At 34.8% G+C, this 17,079-nt stretch overlaps 1 protein-coding gene across 1 annotated transcript; it reads left to right on the forward strand.

The window, feature by feature from the left end:
• The first annotated feature begins 243 nt into the window (after positions 1 to 243).
• On the forward strand, positions 244 to 10,633 carry LOC143915111 (uncharacterized). The gene is made up of 3 exons (XM_077435544.1): positions 244 to 917; positions 1,171 to 6,926; positions 10,486 to 10,633. Exon 2 carries the CDS (start codon positions 1,481 to 1,483, stop codon positions 5,654 to 5,656), a length of 4,176 nt encoding a protein of 1,391 aa, XP_077291670.1. The 5' UTR covers positions 244 to 917; positions 1,171 to 1,480; the 3' UTR covers positions 5,657 to 6,926; positions 10,486 to 10,633.
• The last annotated feature ends 6,446 nt before the right edge of the window (positions 10,634 to 17,079 follow it).

The raw sequence follows: 17,079 nt of genomic DNA on the forward strand, positions 1-17,079 counted from the left end.
CGTATTATAGTGAATATTTGAAAAAAATATAGGAGAACTTTTCGATACACCGTTATCGATCACTGTCAAGCAAGGATAAAATTTTACCGGAAATGGTCCAAAGGGTCGTTTTGGTATATGTTCCGACTTTTGTAATGACGTGTGGCAAACAGTCTTATTAACTGATTGTCGATTGGCATTATTGACGAGTTGGCATTAGTGTCGGCCCAAGCGGAAATACGCGACGGTCGACAGAGAGTCAGCGAGCAGACGGCGTACGGACAACTTGTGTTCCGTACGCTCCGCTGAACCACCACGTGCAAATTTTACATTTCAATAAACTACATCAAACCATTATCGAAGTCTTTTCCATGATGGTCTTTCGAACCGGACACCAGTAACCTAGGCCACAACACCAAACGGACAAACCAATAGGAAAAAACGTGGTCGAGAAAAAATGGATGTCAATTAAGAAATCGGTATCGTTCCTTTGTTACTATCCATACCTTTCCAATACTAATAACATGTTTGCTTCTATTTCAGCAATATATTGATTGATGTACAGAGGTACATGACCGCGTGATTGACGCAGAAAATATATAAATAAAAACATAACCTACAAAGACGCATGGGACACAGAGGTAATCCAAAATTATCGGAACGATCACATAAACATCGTAAAGGATATTCAAGTAAGTGAATGTATTCAATCTCAGGCAATCTGTTCAAAAGGCAATCATGTGGGTAGGTCAGTTTTTAAAATATGTTTTAAAGTATAACAATTAATTAACGCGATTGTATAAAATAATATCGCGCTACGAAGGAATGTTTCATCGGTCGCATCGAATTTCGTATTAAAAGTGTAAAATCAGATGTAGTGTAAAATTAGCAAAGCACGTGGGGAATTATACTTGTAGCCCCAAAGTGGCTTAAACCAAGTACATACCGGTATATTCATATCGGTAGATCTTTGTTTCTTAATGTGTGTAGAAACACCCCCCCCCCCCCCTTCCACGATAAATGTGGAATTATACTTGTAGCCCCAAAGTGGCTTAAACCAAGTACATACCGGTATATTCATATCGGTAGATCTTTGTTTCTTAATGTGTGTAGAAACACCCTCCCCCCCCCCCCCCCCTTCCACGATAAATGTGGAATTACACTTGTAGCCCCAAAGTGGATTAAATCAAGTACATACCGGCATATTCATACATCGGTAGATCTCTTTGTTTCATAATGTGTGATGAAACAGTGGTGATTTAAAATAAATCACAAGACTTGTAGCCCCAAAGTGGTTTAAATCAAGCACCCACCAATTTAGGGTTGTTATTTCTTCCAAAATATGTTGGATAGATTCTGGTGATAATAGTTAAAGTAGAATATTAAGATTCACGGTTAATCATTGAATATTATTACCTTATCTCTACGAATAGTTCAATTGACAGCTTTAGTAGAGAATAACTGTATTTATGAGACGAAATAGTGCAACTTTCTGAAACAAATGTCAAGTGCTGAAAACGAGGAAATAGAAGCTTCGACTTCCAAGTCGCATAAAGGTCGAAATCCAACTAGGGACGTAGAACCTATTAGAGACAGGTCAAGCTCTAGAATACATCAGACTCGAAGTCAGACTCAATCGATAGAAATATTAGCGAAGGAAAATAAAGTAGAAGTTATAATGACGTCAATAGAATTAAGGTATTCAGGCGCGGTACAAAGACTAAAAGGAAAAATAGATAAATCCTCCGAATTAGATGAAGGACAGTATCAAACCATTAAAGAAGCATACGATTATGTCCGAAAACTCCATTACGAGTATTTAGATAACCTTACAGACATATCGAAAGCGGCCAAAATAGACGAAGAGTACGATGCAATTACAATAACAGTTAAAAATCTTAAAGCAGCATTAGATTGCCAATCCTTTCAAGATAGTAAACTAAAGGTAGAGCAAGCAACAATTAAATTTGCTAGAGATAAGTTACCGACGTTAACCATTCCCACATTTCAGGGAGATCCATCTGAATGGCAATCGTTTCAACAAGCTTTTAAGAATATAATAGGAAACAAAACGGAATATTCGAATGTCACGAAATTGCAATATTTGCATCAATCCTTAATCGGTCCCGCTTTGGCAGCTGTATCAGGTTTAGATATTAGCTCAGACAATTACGAAATAGCTTGGAGTATTTTAGACAAGCAATATAATTTACCAAGACTTAATCTCAAAACTAGGATTAATTCACTTTGTGACTTAAAATTAATCACAAGAGAATCACATATCGAATTGAGAAATCTATTGAATCAGGTAACAGTGTGTATTAAAAACATTGAATCGTTGGGTTACGCGAGAGAAATTTTAGATCCATGGGTAACATGTTTAGTTCTAAGGAAATTACCTTTTAATATAGTAAGAGACTGGGAAATATCGCTGGTTAGCAGAGAAATGCCACCATATGAAAGTTTAGAGACATTCTTGCAGAATAGATGTAATGTATTACAATCTACTGCATCTGTAACTACGGTGAAGGAATTCCCTCATAGTCGTCAAAGAATCATGAGAACTCATGTCGCGAACAAAAACCCATCAAGTAAGGTAAACGCATGCGCATTCTGTCGAAATAATCATTTCATAGGCAAATGTGATAAATTCAAAGCAAAATCCAGTATGGAAAGAAATGAATTCGTTAAATCTAATAACATGTGTTTTAAATGTTTAAATTCATCGCATAAGATAACAAATTGCAAGTCTAACTATAATTGCTTAAGGTGCAAACAAAACCATCATACTTTGTTGCATCAGGACGATACATTTAGTTCCAATAATACGGGAAGGAAGTCAATTAATGCTCATTCTACTCATTTCTCTCAAAGGGAGATAATTTTACCGACGGTACAAGTAGACATTATAACGTCCAATGGAACGGTCGTTAAGGGTCGCACATTATTAGATTCCGGCTCACAAGTCAACTATGTTACCACATCTTTCGCTAAGAAGAATAACTTCAAATTAGAGAAAATCTCTCAAAAAATTGTAGGTATCGCTAATCAAGAAAGTAGCATTCGTCACATCACCAAGGTGACCATAAGGTCTTCAACCACTAATTACTCAACCAAAGTGTTGTGTTTGGTATTACCAGAAATTACTGGCGAAATTCCAACTGTGAAACTGGATCAACAGTTAATTTCAATACCAGCGGGAATCAAGTTATCAGATCCCCTTTGGAATAAACCGACGCCAATCGATTTATTGCTCGGCGCCGAGATTTGCGTTCATGCTATGAAAGCAGGAACCATCCAGTTAGGAAAAGGTATGCCTATCTTAAAGGATACCGAATTCGGATGGACAATAGTTGGTCCATATCCCGAAGTAAATAATGCTCCAGGGAAGAGCCACATAGGCTTAAGTCAATTAGACAGTCACATTCAAAACTTTTGGATGATAGACCAGGTTCCTATGGTAAAACATCAATCTCTTGAGGAGAAAAGATGTGAGGAACATTTCCAAGCACACACATCACGAGATAAAAACGGTAGATTTTGTGTAGCTTTACCATATAAAAATTCCCCGGTAATATTAGGAAGTTCATTGCACATTGCGGAGAAAAGACACAAAACTTTGGAAAGACGTTTTTTAGCCAATAATAATTTAAAAATGGAATACAATAAAGTTTTAGAAGAGTACATAAATTTAGGACATATGTCAGAGTGTGAACCTCCGGAGGCACATGAGGTTCATTGTTATTTACCTCATCACGTCGTGGTTAAGGAGTCTAGCCTTACCACTAAATATCGTGTAGTTTTTGATGCGTCCGCAAAGACAACGTCCAATATCTCAATAAATAATATTTTGATGGTGGGACCTAGTGTCCAATCAGATTTGTTAAGTTTACTACTCAACTTTCGACTCCATAAATACGTGATTACTGCGGATATTAAGCAGATGTACCGACAGATTCAAATAGCAGAGAAAAACAAAAATGTACAATTAAATCATAATTCGTTATGGTGGGACGGCCCTAGTTGGTTGAAATTAGACGAATCACGATGGCCTCGAAGACCTCCTGAGATCACAATAGATCTTCCAGAGAGAAGGGTAGTCACTAACGCTACCCTTGTGAGGGAAAATAATTGGATAGATAAATATTCTCATCTTCCAAGACTCCTTCGAGTTTTATCATATGTTCGTCGGCCACTAAGGAATAAACAATTAAACGTTAAAGAAAATAACGAACCGTCCGCTTTAGAATTAAATGATGCTTTAAATAATTTGATTAGGTTATCGCAAATGGAATCATTTCCATTGGAATATCGTTTGCTGAGCAAGGGACATCCAATTCCCAGTAGCAGTAAATTAGCTAAATTGTCCCCTCTATTCCACGAGAATTTAATTTGTGTTGGAAGTAGACTTCCTCTGGGAACAACTCTATCAACGTCACCCATTATCTTGTCAAATAAGCATAAACTTACACACATGATTGTCCGAGATGCGCACTTGAAATATATTCACTTGGGTACTCAAGCCTTACTGTCGTTATTGCGGCAGACCTATTGGCCATTGGCCGGACATAATACTGTCAAAGGAGTGGTGCGTTCATGTGTCATTTGTTTCAGAAATAAACCACTGTCACACAATAGATTAATGGGATTACTCCCGCTTGAACGTACCACTGCGAATTTTCCTTTCAGTCATGTGGGGATAGATTTCGCAGGACCTTTTCCTGTGAAGAGTGGTTGCAATAAGAATTCTAAGATAATTAAGGGTTACGTTTGTGTCTTTGTGTGTTTTTCCAGTAAGGCAGTTCACTTGGAACTTGTCGGAGACTTAACGAGTTCAAATTTCTTAAATTGTTTAAGAAGATTCGTAGCCAGACGTGGCAGGCCCAATACGATATATTCCGACAATGCTACTAATTTTGTCGGTGCAAGTCGTGAACTCGTTAATTTAGTAAAATTAATTTACGAACGTCCTCATGAGGAGAAGCTACTACGGTATGTAGCCTCCGAAGGGATTCGTTGGAAGTTTAACCCGCCAAGGGCGCCTCACATGGGAGGGCTGTGGGAAGCAGCGGTTAAATCCATGAAGATTCATTTAAACAAGGTGTTAAAGGCCACCACCTTAAATTTCGAATCATTTTGTACGGTATTGACTCAAATAGAAGCTTGCATGAATTCCCGTCCTCTTAGTCCCTTGTCTTCGGATCCACTAGACCTTTTACCCCTCACACCTGGACATTTCTTAATTGGCAGATCCTTACTCGCTCTTCCAATGGAGGTTAAATATAACACTAATGTCCATGCCAATCTGCTTCAGATACAATTGACCACAGCAGCATTTTGGAAACGTTGGTCGGCGGAATATTTACATTCTTTGCAGTTACGACACAAATGGAAGAAGGACTCGAGCAACAATCTGAGTGTGGGTCAAATGGTCCTGTTAAAGGAGGAACACATGCTGCCAACCCGATGGGTCTTGGGTCGAGTCACTAAATTGTATCCCGGACCAGATGGCAGAGTTCGAGTCGTCGACGTCTTTACTGCCAGCGGAGAGTTTCGTCGGTCCAGTCATCTAGTGGCGCCATTGCCGATTCTACCACAAGGACCACTTGACAGGAAGGAAGATCAGCAAGAGGGAGGAGAAACAGCAGCTTCAATTCCGTCAACTTCGGTAGCTTAGTTTAACCCGAAGACACTACCCCCAACTCATATTACTTATTAGATGTAATCATGAGTTTAAATCATTCAATGTTAATAGTAGTACTCCGTAATTCACTTTAATTGTGTTGTGTGTATAATTTAAGCTATTTTCATTTTAACATTCGGCAGTATATATCTCCGAATTTAATCTAATCATTTTGTCTTTATAATATAAGACTTGTCTCATGTCATCACTCGGAAGGATTATATCCGAGTTTAAAATAAACTGTTCAAATTTGACAGTTAAAATTAGATTCATGATTTGTTAATGTTAGTCTCCAAGCCACACTTAATGGAGCATCTTAAATTATTTCATGTCTACTTAATTATAACCTGCCGGGAGTCATCCGCAGGTCTTATGTTTCTTGTTATGAAAACATAAGTTAACTCTTACTGTTTATAGTATTTATGTGAATCATAGAATAAGTAAATATTATAATACTGAACATTTCGATGTTTAACGTAGAGACATCTATAATCATAGTTCGCCTTCATTTCCTGCTTGTAGGAATGAATGAATGACTTTCCAATTTACTTTTAATTTAGCAATGTTTGTGCTACTTGTTGATGAAATCAAGTTAACTTAGGAGCATTACACTCACTAATCAAGTTTAGTTGATCGGTAATAGCTGATCTGTCTTGACAACTGTAACAGTGTCAACATTGTATTGTCTAAGTTAACATCAAGATGAGGAATGCTTAAGTTTTAAACCATATACAGTCCACTCTCTCTTCTTTAAAGTAAACTTATCTTGTAATGCTTATTCACAGCTTCAAAGGAGATTTCAAAAATTTTAATGTAAATAGAAACAACATTCACCAGAGGTATACCTACAAGTTGAAATATTACTGAACCAATAAATTGATTTTATCCTCACACTGGATGAGGCAAAGGTTTCATTATTCACCCTCTATTTAATTATTTTAAGAGCTATGATTTATTGTAAACGACTCGTCAGTAATGCTGTAACTCTGTAGAATAACTGTATTGTTCAACAGTTTTCCTATGTGGGACTATGTTCCGACTTTTGTAATGACGTGTGGCAAACAGTCTTATTAACTGATTGTCGATTGGCATTATTGACGAGTTGGCATTAGTGTCGGCCCAAGCGGAAATACGCGACGGTCGACAGAGAGTCAACGAGCAGACGGCGTACGGACAACTTGTGTTCCGTACGCTCCGCTGAACCACCACGTGCAAATTTTACATTTCAATAAACTACATCAAACCATTATCGAAGTCTTTTCCAGTATATATCACTGTCAAGCAAGGATAAACACTAATATACAATTTCAACGAAACAGCTCGAATGTGTTGTTTTGAAAAGAATATCCCATGTACGGTACCATGAACGCCATATTTTTTTTATGTTTAAAACTATCTAAAAAAAATCCGCGTCCCACATCTCGCGCTGTGTGATTTCGCCCTAAATCCGATAATGTCTTTACTAAAAAAAAAAACAACACAAACTCTGAGTAAACTTCGTTCCTATTAACCTATTATCAATAACCTACTTCAATATATTACATTCCTATATAATGAATATTCACCAGACAATACTGCCAATCAGAATATAATTTACACTACGCATAATCATAAATATTTATCAGACAGATCGACAGGTACATACATATTATACGTGTAATTCGGGTACATAATACGTAGGTACACATTCCCAGAAGTCGAACTCGTTCCGAACCAATTTCCCAGCCGTTGTCAAACCTATCGCATACTAATCGAGACTATCTCGTTTCACACATGAATTAATTTAATGAATATGCTAATTTATCCCACCAAAACGGTGCGCCACGCCAAACTCAAATTACTACGATAGGAAATTGACTTAATGTCGACTGCGTGAAAAATAGCTTTTTTTTCTGAAGAAATAATGAATAATTTAATGATGCACTTACTTTCTTACACACTATCCATTGATATATCAACTACCAAAACACCAGTAGTATGTATGTATGTCCATACAGATATACTAAGTGAGGTCTAACCTAATGAGATACTTTTTGTGATGTTTTGTCGTCATGCTCTGCAGTACGTAGTATGATGCCGTGGAAATTAGAATTTTCTTTAGGGGCGCTGTGAGGGGTGGGGGGGGGGGTAGAGTGGTAAGATACGTCGCCTTAGTGACACAAGACTCGTTCGGGATTACGGTGGGGTGGAAATATGTAAATAATGGGTTTGAGGGTTCACGGGTCGTTATGGACCCGTGAAACCGCCGAGGGATATCGCAAGACCCTGACGCGAAAACATTATACGCCTGCTGGTTATTTGATATTTATTGTCTTAGACAGTGGCTGCGGGCGGTGAGAGGCGAGATGAATTTAGGGGAGGAGTGTCTTGCCCTTCATAATTTGTCTAGCCATTAAATTGAAACATTTTCTGTTTGTAACATGATCGTTCAACTAATCAAACGGACGATCTGTATCGTGCTATCGATTAATCGTCGTGAAAATAGTGATATTTGAGATCATACGTATGCTATTATTTTGTTATGTGAATTGAATATACTTTATTCATTTATGATGTGGATTTCTCAGCGTTGTTCGATTGAAAGTAATTTTAATTTAAAAATTAATTGTATTACTAGTCTTTTTTTAAAAAGTTTCGATTCAGGTTTAGAAACTTAATTCGGTGGTCTCTATAAACTGTAGATTAGCATAGTAGACAAACAAACAAACATTCATTTTTGTAGACATGGTTAGATCAAATGGTGTTTTTTTGTACGTCTTTACGTCAGGCCTTACAAGGGGCAAGTTGTATGGTTACATGCTTGCACTTTCCGCAATGTGATAGATATACATACATACATATATCACTTTATGTTTATATTATACCACTTTATGTTTAATTATGCATTGTCCTATTTAGTCATATTTTATTTTTTATTATTTTCTTTCACATTTGTTTGTCTATATGTAGTAGATATACATAATATGTATTTTGTAAAAATCTATGATTGGGCTCAGATCTTATTTTGTTTTTATGAATTTCTATATCTGTTGATTTTTCAATAAATAAATAAATAGCGAATGACCAGGACTTCTATTTCATTTTATTTCTACAAATATACTAAATGCAGGGTCTTCATATGTTATCTGTTCCTCATCAAAAACCTCTATGATTCGAATGATGTCATTACGGAATAAAAACATTGATCAATATCAACAGAAATAATTATTTTCCCGAGAAGCCCCTTGTACACGTGCTTCACAGATGCGAGAGAGGGAGAGAGGGAAAATTCAGTACGCCGCGCTCAACGGTCAATGTGAGAATGATATCCTCCATGGAATGGCGGCTCTGCTTCAGCCGTTATTTTTTTCATTTCTTGAACTTATTTTATATTATTCGACATTACACGATAAAATTATTTTTAAAGCTAATTAATATAATTAATCTTGCAGATTCGCATTATTTATTTTGCTCAGTGGCTAGCAGTCTTTTTAGGACAGTAAGGCAAGTTTTAAATAAAAATTAATTAGTCACACATTTGACACAACGGATCAAGCATTTTCACTCAAACTCAGTATGTAAGACGAACTTAGTACGATCGATTAAAAATTAAAGCTTTTAACATAACGCCAGCAGCATAGCTCGGTCGTTAAGCTTCTGTTTGGCACCGAGAGGCGCCGGGTTTGATCCCACGAGCTGACCTCGATTGGAAAAGAATTTTTCTGAGTACATCTGTAATGCTGGTCAGACTTGGATATTGTGACTCCAGGTCGATCGTTTCCTATCAGAGTTTGCCAATTTTATCTGATTTCATTGTTGAAACGGTTCCCGTCTAAAAAAATTGGCCATTAATCCTTCCTACCTACTATGTCACCACCAGTTGAAGTATGATTAATGTACAATAAAATTTATGTACAATTCATAGATGTTTCGTTAATTTGCGAATTTGTCAGTGTCTCGTAATTCAACGACTTGTAATAAAAATGCTGCATTGTAATTGTAATTGTAATTTGGAATTGGCCAGGAAGGCGCATTGGGGTTTACTTGTAAGGCCTTCCTGGTATATATGTAAAAAAAAAAAATTTAAATTAATAATTATTGAAAAAATAAATAAAATCCAATTTGAAATTTGGATCCGATTTTCTTCTTCGACGTCTTTTATCATTGTCATGTCACGACAATGGCATCGCTTTAAAAATACCATCAAATATGCGTGAGTTTGCGAGCCTCAGGTTACTTACAGCTGGCGGTGGGGTCTCGGTTTTCCATCAACCATTGTTGGTTAAGATTTATGAAACATCCCGGTTGACACGTGTGCCTTTGCGAAAACCCCTGATTTATACAGGGACTACTTCTGGTGAACCGCAAGAAAAATTATTACTCGCCATATTAGGCGTCCAAATGCAAATGTCCGCGCTGGATATTAATCACTCGCTGTAACCGCCCAGGGCTACATTTCTAACCCTACTATGTTACTTGTAATATAATATAATGAACTAAGAAGTGTGGACTGAATCATTAAGCATGAAAAATAAAAAAAATAAACCTCCTACAGAAGGTTTCATCCACTCTACGGAGTGGATGAAACCATGTATTATACTATGAAAACTACGTATGTAAGTAGAAATATATTATTTTATAAAACGGTTTGTTCCATAAATTTTATTACTTATACTAAAATAGCATTAAATAATATCAAGAAAACTATGTTCTTTGATTATATTACCTAACGAAATATTATATATGTATGTAACGAGAATACCGAATTGTTTATTCGTTCATTCAGATATACGGTGCATAGATCTTAATATTATAATATATTATGTCTGTATTTCGTTTTAAAGATAACATGATTTAAACAAGATTTCTGAGAAATCATTAGTATATACAGCAAAACGGTTGAATAAGCTTGCTTCTCTTGTGATGTGAGCAAAATATTTGTAGACGTTGTGGAGAATTAATAAAATATAATTCTATGTGTTTATTGATGTTAATTAGGCTTGTGTAAATTTTGAGAATAAGCAAATTGAAAACATACAACTATTAAAATCGTTTCATATTATATATATATATATATATATATATATATATATATATATATATATATATATATATATATATATATATTTATGTACTTATATATGATTCTATACATATATAAACTTTTCTATGAACTTTCTTAGTGTCCTTAAGAAAATACATAGTTGAAAACTTAGACAAACTTTCGTGGACAGTTGAAAATTTTCTGTGTACATGTGAAGCATCCGGTAAATAAAAGAGTTCTTCCTATTGATATAAGATATATATATTAACTTCAAAATCTGTTATATAATGTAACAATAGATTTTGTAATCTCATTTTATATATAAACAATGACTCATCTTTATGTTTGATTCATTGAAAAAAAAAAGCACTATTTATATAATAGTGGACCTCATACCATCCTACATGCCATTACGTGTCGCTGAAAATAAAATAATGAGGACAAAGCTGTGCTACGTGTGCCGTCAGATATCCACGTATTGACGGATCGTCGATTTTTTTACACCTAGGCTCTGAAAATTGATCTGAAATGACAGACTACAGTCATAAATTAAGGGAAGCGTGAATAATGGTGTTCATCGGCGTCGTCTCCGTCAGCAACGGTAACGATATCCCCTAAATCAATGTATGAAATATGAATCTTTGTACAAATGGAATCGTTAATAACGCGATTTCCTATAGACGGAAAGCGAAAGCCGTTTTCCACACGGCTAAGCACATATCGATCCGGTGTAAGGAAAAAAAAAACAAGAATAATGATATGACATGTGCTCTTTATTATTTTATTTAAATATATAATGATGTACGTGTAGTTATCTGTGCGGAAAAAATTAGTAAAAGTTTCGAAAGGAAAGGAGGGTCTTTATGTTACGTTGCATGCGGAACTTTCTCGGCGTTCGTAACTTTTCCGAACGATTTTCCTCTGCGTGGAAAGTTTCGCAAGATAAATGAGATCAGTGTGAAATTTATCTATGAACGAATATCGCACGAAAACTATACAATACCGGAGAACCAAAGTAATTTATTTATTTATGCATTGAAATAATAAACAGTTTCGTCGGTTATTTGCGGGAAAATAAACAAAATTATTAGTTTTCAATGACAAAAATCAATACCTAGCTGTATCGTGACTGAAATTTGTAGCTTCAGCTGAACTTAATAATAAATTGAACTGGTTATTTATAATTACACTGAAAACTATTGATTCCATTTAACGTCTAACTATTGATTCCAATACTTCATTTTTGGCACAGAAATACTTGATTTTGAATTGAGGACAAAAATCTGTAAAATTTATATTTAAAATTTGTATTTTTAAACAATTATATATTTCAAACGAGGGCAAGCAACAACAATTATTGTCATATTCGAATTCAATGAGACAAATTTACGTATTAAAAATTGATTAGTTTCCGCTCTGGAGAATACTTTTGTTGCTCAGTGTTATCGTTAGTAAATTTATATGTATAATATTCTACTTTTGTTAGGAATTTCCACAAATTTTTGACAAATGAATCTGATAGATTTATTAAATTAAATTGAACATTTTATTCTTCAGTTTTTAGTTGTTTTTATAACATTTATAGGTATCCGAGAAAGTTTTGTTCCCATTATTATATTTAGGAACATATTGTTGCGTAGGGGTGGATTCAGGAGCCAAATAAAAGGCCAAAGTCACTTCACAGCATTTTTTCAACGATTCAAGAGATCCACACGTAACCAACGCTCATTACAGAATATCTGATCTACCCTGTGCACCTTATAAAGGAAAAGTTGCACAGTAAAGCTTCCCCGATCCGTTAGTGTGTCTATTGTCTGGGCACGTAAAGTTCTACCCTGGCGAATCTATTGTTTACGCATGAACTCGCCCTGGTCTGTGAGAACTTCAGCATATCCTTTGTTCGGGTACTTCTGAGTCACATTAGCTTAGTCCGGGGTATATATTGTTCACCCACAAATCCACAGACAGTGTATACTTTATCTAATGTTCCTACGTTACAATATAATATATAATACCTTATTAATAATTTAATTAATCTCATTCCAACATTAAAAGCAAAAAAAAAAATTAACCAAGATTTAAAAAAATATATATCTAGTATTATGAAATGCAGATATCAAAGCTAAATTTTTTATTTAAAATACCTATACTAGTATTGATACAAATTTCAATTTCACACTTGAATCTCTCAATTTTAAATGACCTCAACATACATTGTTATATTTGTACCCAATATTGAATAAATTTTCCGAGCGTTACAAATATACATAGCTGCATTAAGTTATCGATCGACTGGAAGAGAATTTTCCCTTCAATAAACATCGATAGGCTTAAAAACGAACTCGACGTAGTCTTATATAGAGAATATTATACGCGGTTCACCTGCAACAATAGTCCGATAACGAGGTCGTCGGTAGTAGTAGCAAGTGAGATCGTGACATGAATATGCAAACAAGCCTCTCTCTTAGCAACGAGCTCGGGGAAAATTGAAAAGTCTAGTAGCGAGCTCTTGCATTTTCCCGAGCGGGGTAAATAAAATAGGGACGCTTTTCCGCCACCGACGTTGATTGCGAACGGCCTAATTGCGAAAATCCTTTTAAAACCGACGCATTTTCCAACCGGTTCGGTCTCACGGTTCCCCGGAGCTTCTACGTATCAATTATGCGAAAGGTTTAATCAATCCAGTGTCGATTTAGGATCGAGTCGGAAGTGGTGCGGCCAAGTGATCAAATAGTTAGTGCCGATCCAGGAACTTGTTCCAGAACTAATTTAGACCCGCTAATGGTTTAAGCCTCTGATGACCCTCCACATGTCAAAGTTCGAGCAAACGTAAATATATCTTCGTCTTGATTCGCCTTTGAGTATAATCCTGTAATGAAAATGATTAGGACATTCTTGACTGTTTATTCAAGATTTTCGGATTTAACGCTGATGCTTTTCAATGTCGTTCGAAATCACAAAAATCAATTGAATGATATATAGAATGAAATATGTAGCATAGTGAAGTCAAATTGAAAGGAATACATCGATGGCTTAGTGCATAGATATTGTAGGTGCATTTTTGAATCGAATTTTAAGTTTGTATATAGATAAATGTAGGAATAATTCAGGGTCTTCCTTTCTTTTATGTGGTGTATATAAAAGAAAGGAATAGAAATTAATTTCTGTGGTGTATATAAAATTCGATACAATTTCAAAAGTGTACATGCAATATCTATGTACATATGTACTAAACCATCGATATGTATGTACGTATATACATATGTAGATTAAAATTTCATAATCAAATCTACATATGTATTTACTTTCGCATTTCAAGAGTTGTTTTTATTTTTAAAATAGTTGACTAGAATGATGACGATTCAGTCAAAATCCCAATCTATGTCTCTTTATTTTATTTTATTTATAATTTTAAAGTTCTGATATAAGTTATAATATAATCAAAGAGATTATTTTAACACTAGATATTTTATTTTTTACATGGTACATTTTTACCCTTTAACAAACTATCACTATTTTTCGATAAATTCTTTGGAAATTGATCCAAACATTGGAACGATGAACTTGAGAAACGCGTAGAACTGTTTATTTAAGGCTTTTGCTCGCACTGTAATGACTGTTAAAAGCTTATGCTTATGCTAGTTGAATCGATATATTGACTCGTTGAATTTGATGTTATGACTTGACTGGGTCTGATGTTCTGACTGACACTCATACTTCGTATACAGTTTATATACTGAATCTGATGTCAATGTTTATCTTATAGCGATTATTTTATTTTATCGTTTTTATGTTTTTGTCATTTCCATATATTTTACCATTCTTGTATTTATTAAAAATTAGATCGGCACTGGATACGTAGCAATACATACATATGTACAAATATGTATATGAATGAAGAATACTTGTTTTACTTTTTGGGATTCGCAGATATACATATCTTATGTTAGATATTTTTTAAAACTGTTATATCGATATTTCATGTGTTGAAATAATGACCAATAGATTGTAATCGATGAAATTTCATTTAATTTTGAAGATCTTTGGCAATTGTGATTTAGACTATTCTCCATTACATATATTTTCAAACCTACATATAATGGAAATATGTATAATGTACATCTTTTTCGTTTACGAAAATGCCAAAGAAATTGTGACAAGATTGATCGAACGTGTGATCAATTCATGTAGTGAATAAATGTCATATGAACATTTGACGTGTTATTAATTTTTATAATGCGAATTGTCTTTTTTTTTATTTCACTGTAATCGGTTAAAATGTGCAATTTCCTTTAGCGATGTTATTATCATAAATTTTGGAATTGAATTTTAAATATGATGTTTGTACAGAAAGTACATAGGATATATAAAGTGAGAAATCACATAAAGCTTTCTGGTTGGGCGTCAAGAGAAACGTTCGAAACGAAGAAAAATGATTGAGTTGTCAAAAAAGTTTCAAATGAGCTTAGGCGAATCGATGTATCAAATCATCCCATCTCTCTTCTCAGACAAACTTTCCGGTGTGTTTTCCCTACGCATCCACTTTGATTTGACATTTAGAATAAAACTTCTCACGAACACGTCAATGAAATATTCATCCCGTCCAGCAAATAAAGTTTTGGAATTTTCATTAAAAGATATCGTTTTCGTCGGATATTGAAAAGTTGATGATTCCACACCATATATGTATGGTATATATACGCGTACATATCTATGTATGTATGGTATATATTCTCTGTTCGAGAGAGGATTCATTATACTTATTTTTTGTTTTTATTTTGCCCGGAAAGAATTTCTCTCTGCCGTGATTGTTTCCATCGCAAAGTTAATTCTTCGTGAAATGTTTTGGATTGATGTTGTCGGATAGGAATTGGCGTTAGGGTGAAGAGAGGGTGGAGAGGGAGAAAAATCGAGAAAATTGTCAGCGTGAAGAGAAAACTGGTAGATTGTTTCTTTTTTCAAACGGGAAACAATAGTAAAGTTGTCTCTTTGTTACAGTTTGAAATTGCGCGTAATAATCACTCCATTAGTATTTACTTTGAACAAAAGTAAATTTTTCGTTTGTAAAATTACATGCTTAATACTACGATGTGTCGTGTGACGTTCGAGATTCGTCATCATTTGTCACGTATCCATTATGCTAAACATAATTAGAATTCCATCAAATGATCAAGTGCTCTGCCGAATTCAAATTATTGATGCTCGCTGTATGCATACATTAACATATTCAACTCGAACCTAAATAATCGTTACTAAAACATTCACCGACAATCGAGCTAATTTAATACCAGTAGATTAATTAGAAATAATATTTAGTAAACCATTTATCATTTATCGGCCCGGAAAATTTTCCAGAAAAATTAGGTATTTATCACAACATAATATGCAAATGACCATCTCTAAAATATTTCGCCCTGCAAATAAAAAGAGTGCCCCTTTATAAAATAGCTTCCAAGACCCAATCGGGGTCCGCCCGGTAAATCAAACCTCAAATGGGTTGCCTACAACAAAAATAAAATTTGATAGTGAATTTATTATAAAAAATAAACATCGATTACAATTTATTAGTTGTAAATTGCTTTATTACATTAAATATATATTTTTTAAATATATAATATATGTATGATTACTGCATTATAATAGTTCATTTCTGAGAACTACATATTTAGTCATTGTGGGCCCCGCAAATCTTTCTGACAGCTGTAGTCGTCTTTGCTGATTCCAACCTGTGCGTTTGCTCGTCTTAATTACTTTTCAACTTTAAACTGATCCTACGACTGAAGCTGTTTCCGATTTTGTATAGTGATTGACCAAAACTCTGATTAACCTAACCTTTCAATAATACCAACCCTAACAAACTAATCTTAAATGAATAAAACCAACCCCAACTTAACCAGCAGCGTGGTCTAGTGGTGAGTGTTGTATTCTCTCGTGTCATGGATTCGATTCCCACTGGAGTCTCGTTGCTGGCCAGACCTTGGTTTGTCGAGGTCGGTCGTTTCTTATCAGAATTTGTCAATTTTTCTGATTTGAAACGATTCCTGTAAAATTGGCTTTTCCTATCCAATTTTCTTTTGCGAAAACCTTGAGTTATTCTTATTTCTCAGGTTTCGCCAGATTTTCTCTCCATAGATGTCTCTATGATGATTAATTGAAAAAAATAAAATAAAATAAACCTAACCTAACCTAACCTTAAATAAATAAGTGTTGCCTGCTAAGATACTACGATGTGTTTGCTTCCGCATCCAGTCCCACACTATCAAATTTTATTACTTTATTTATGTACGTAGTTTTTGTTACTGGCAACCCATTTGACTTTTGATTTGCCGGGCGGGCGGACCATGATCGGGTCGTGCGGGCTATTTTAGACATGTTAATTTGATATTAAATGCCG

Source organism: Arctopsyche grandis, chromosome 8, assembly GCF_051622035.1.
Source record: "Arctopsyche grandis isolate Sample6627 chromosome 8, ASM5162203v2, whole genome shotgun sequence".
Classification (NCBI taxonomy): Eukaryota; Metazoa; Arthropoda; class Insecta; order Trichoptera; family Hydropsychidae; genus Arctopsyche; species Arctopsyche grandis.

What these genes read in the sequence shown, in the direction of transcription:
- LOC143915111 (XM_077435544.1), top strand. Translation starts at nt 1,481, where the DNA reads ATGTCAAGTGCTGAAAACGAGGAAATAGAAGCTTCGACTTCCAAGTCG.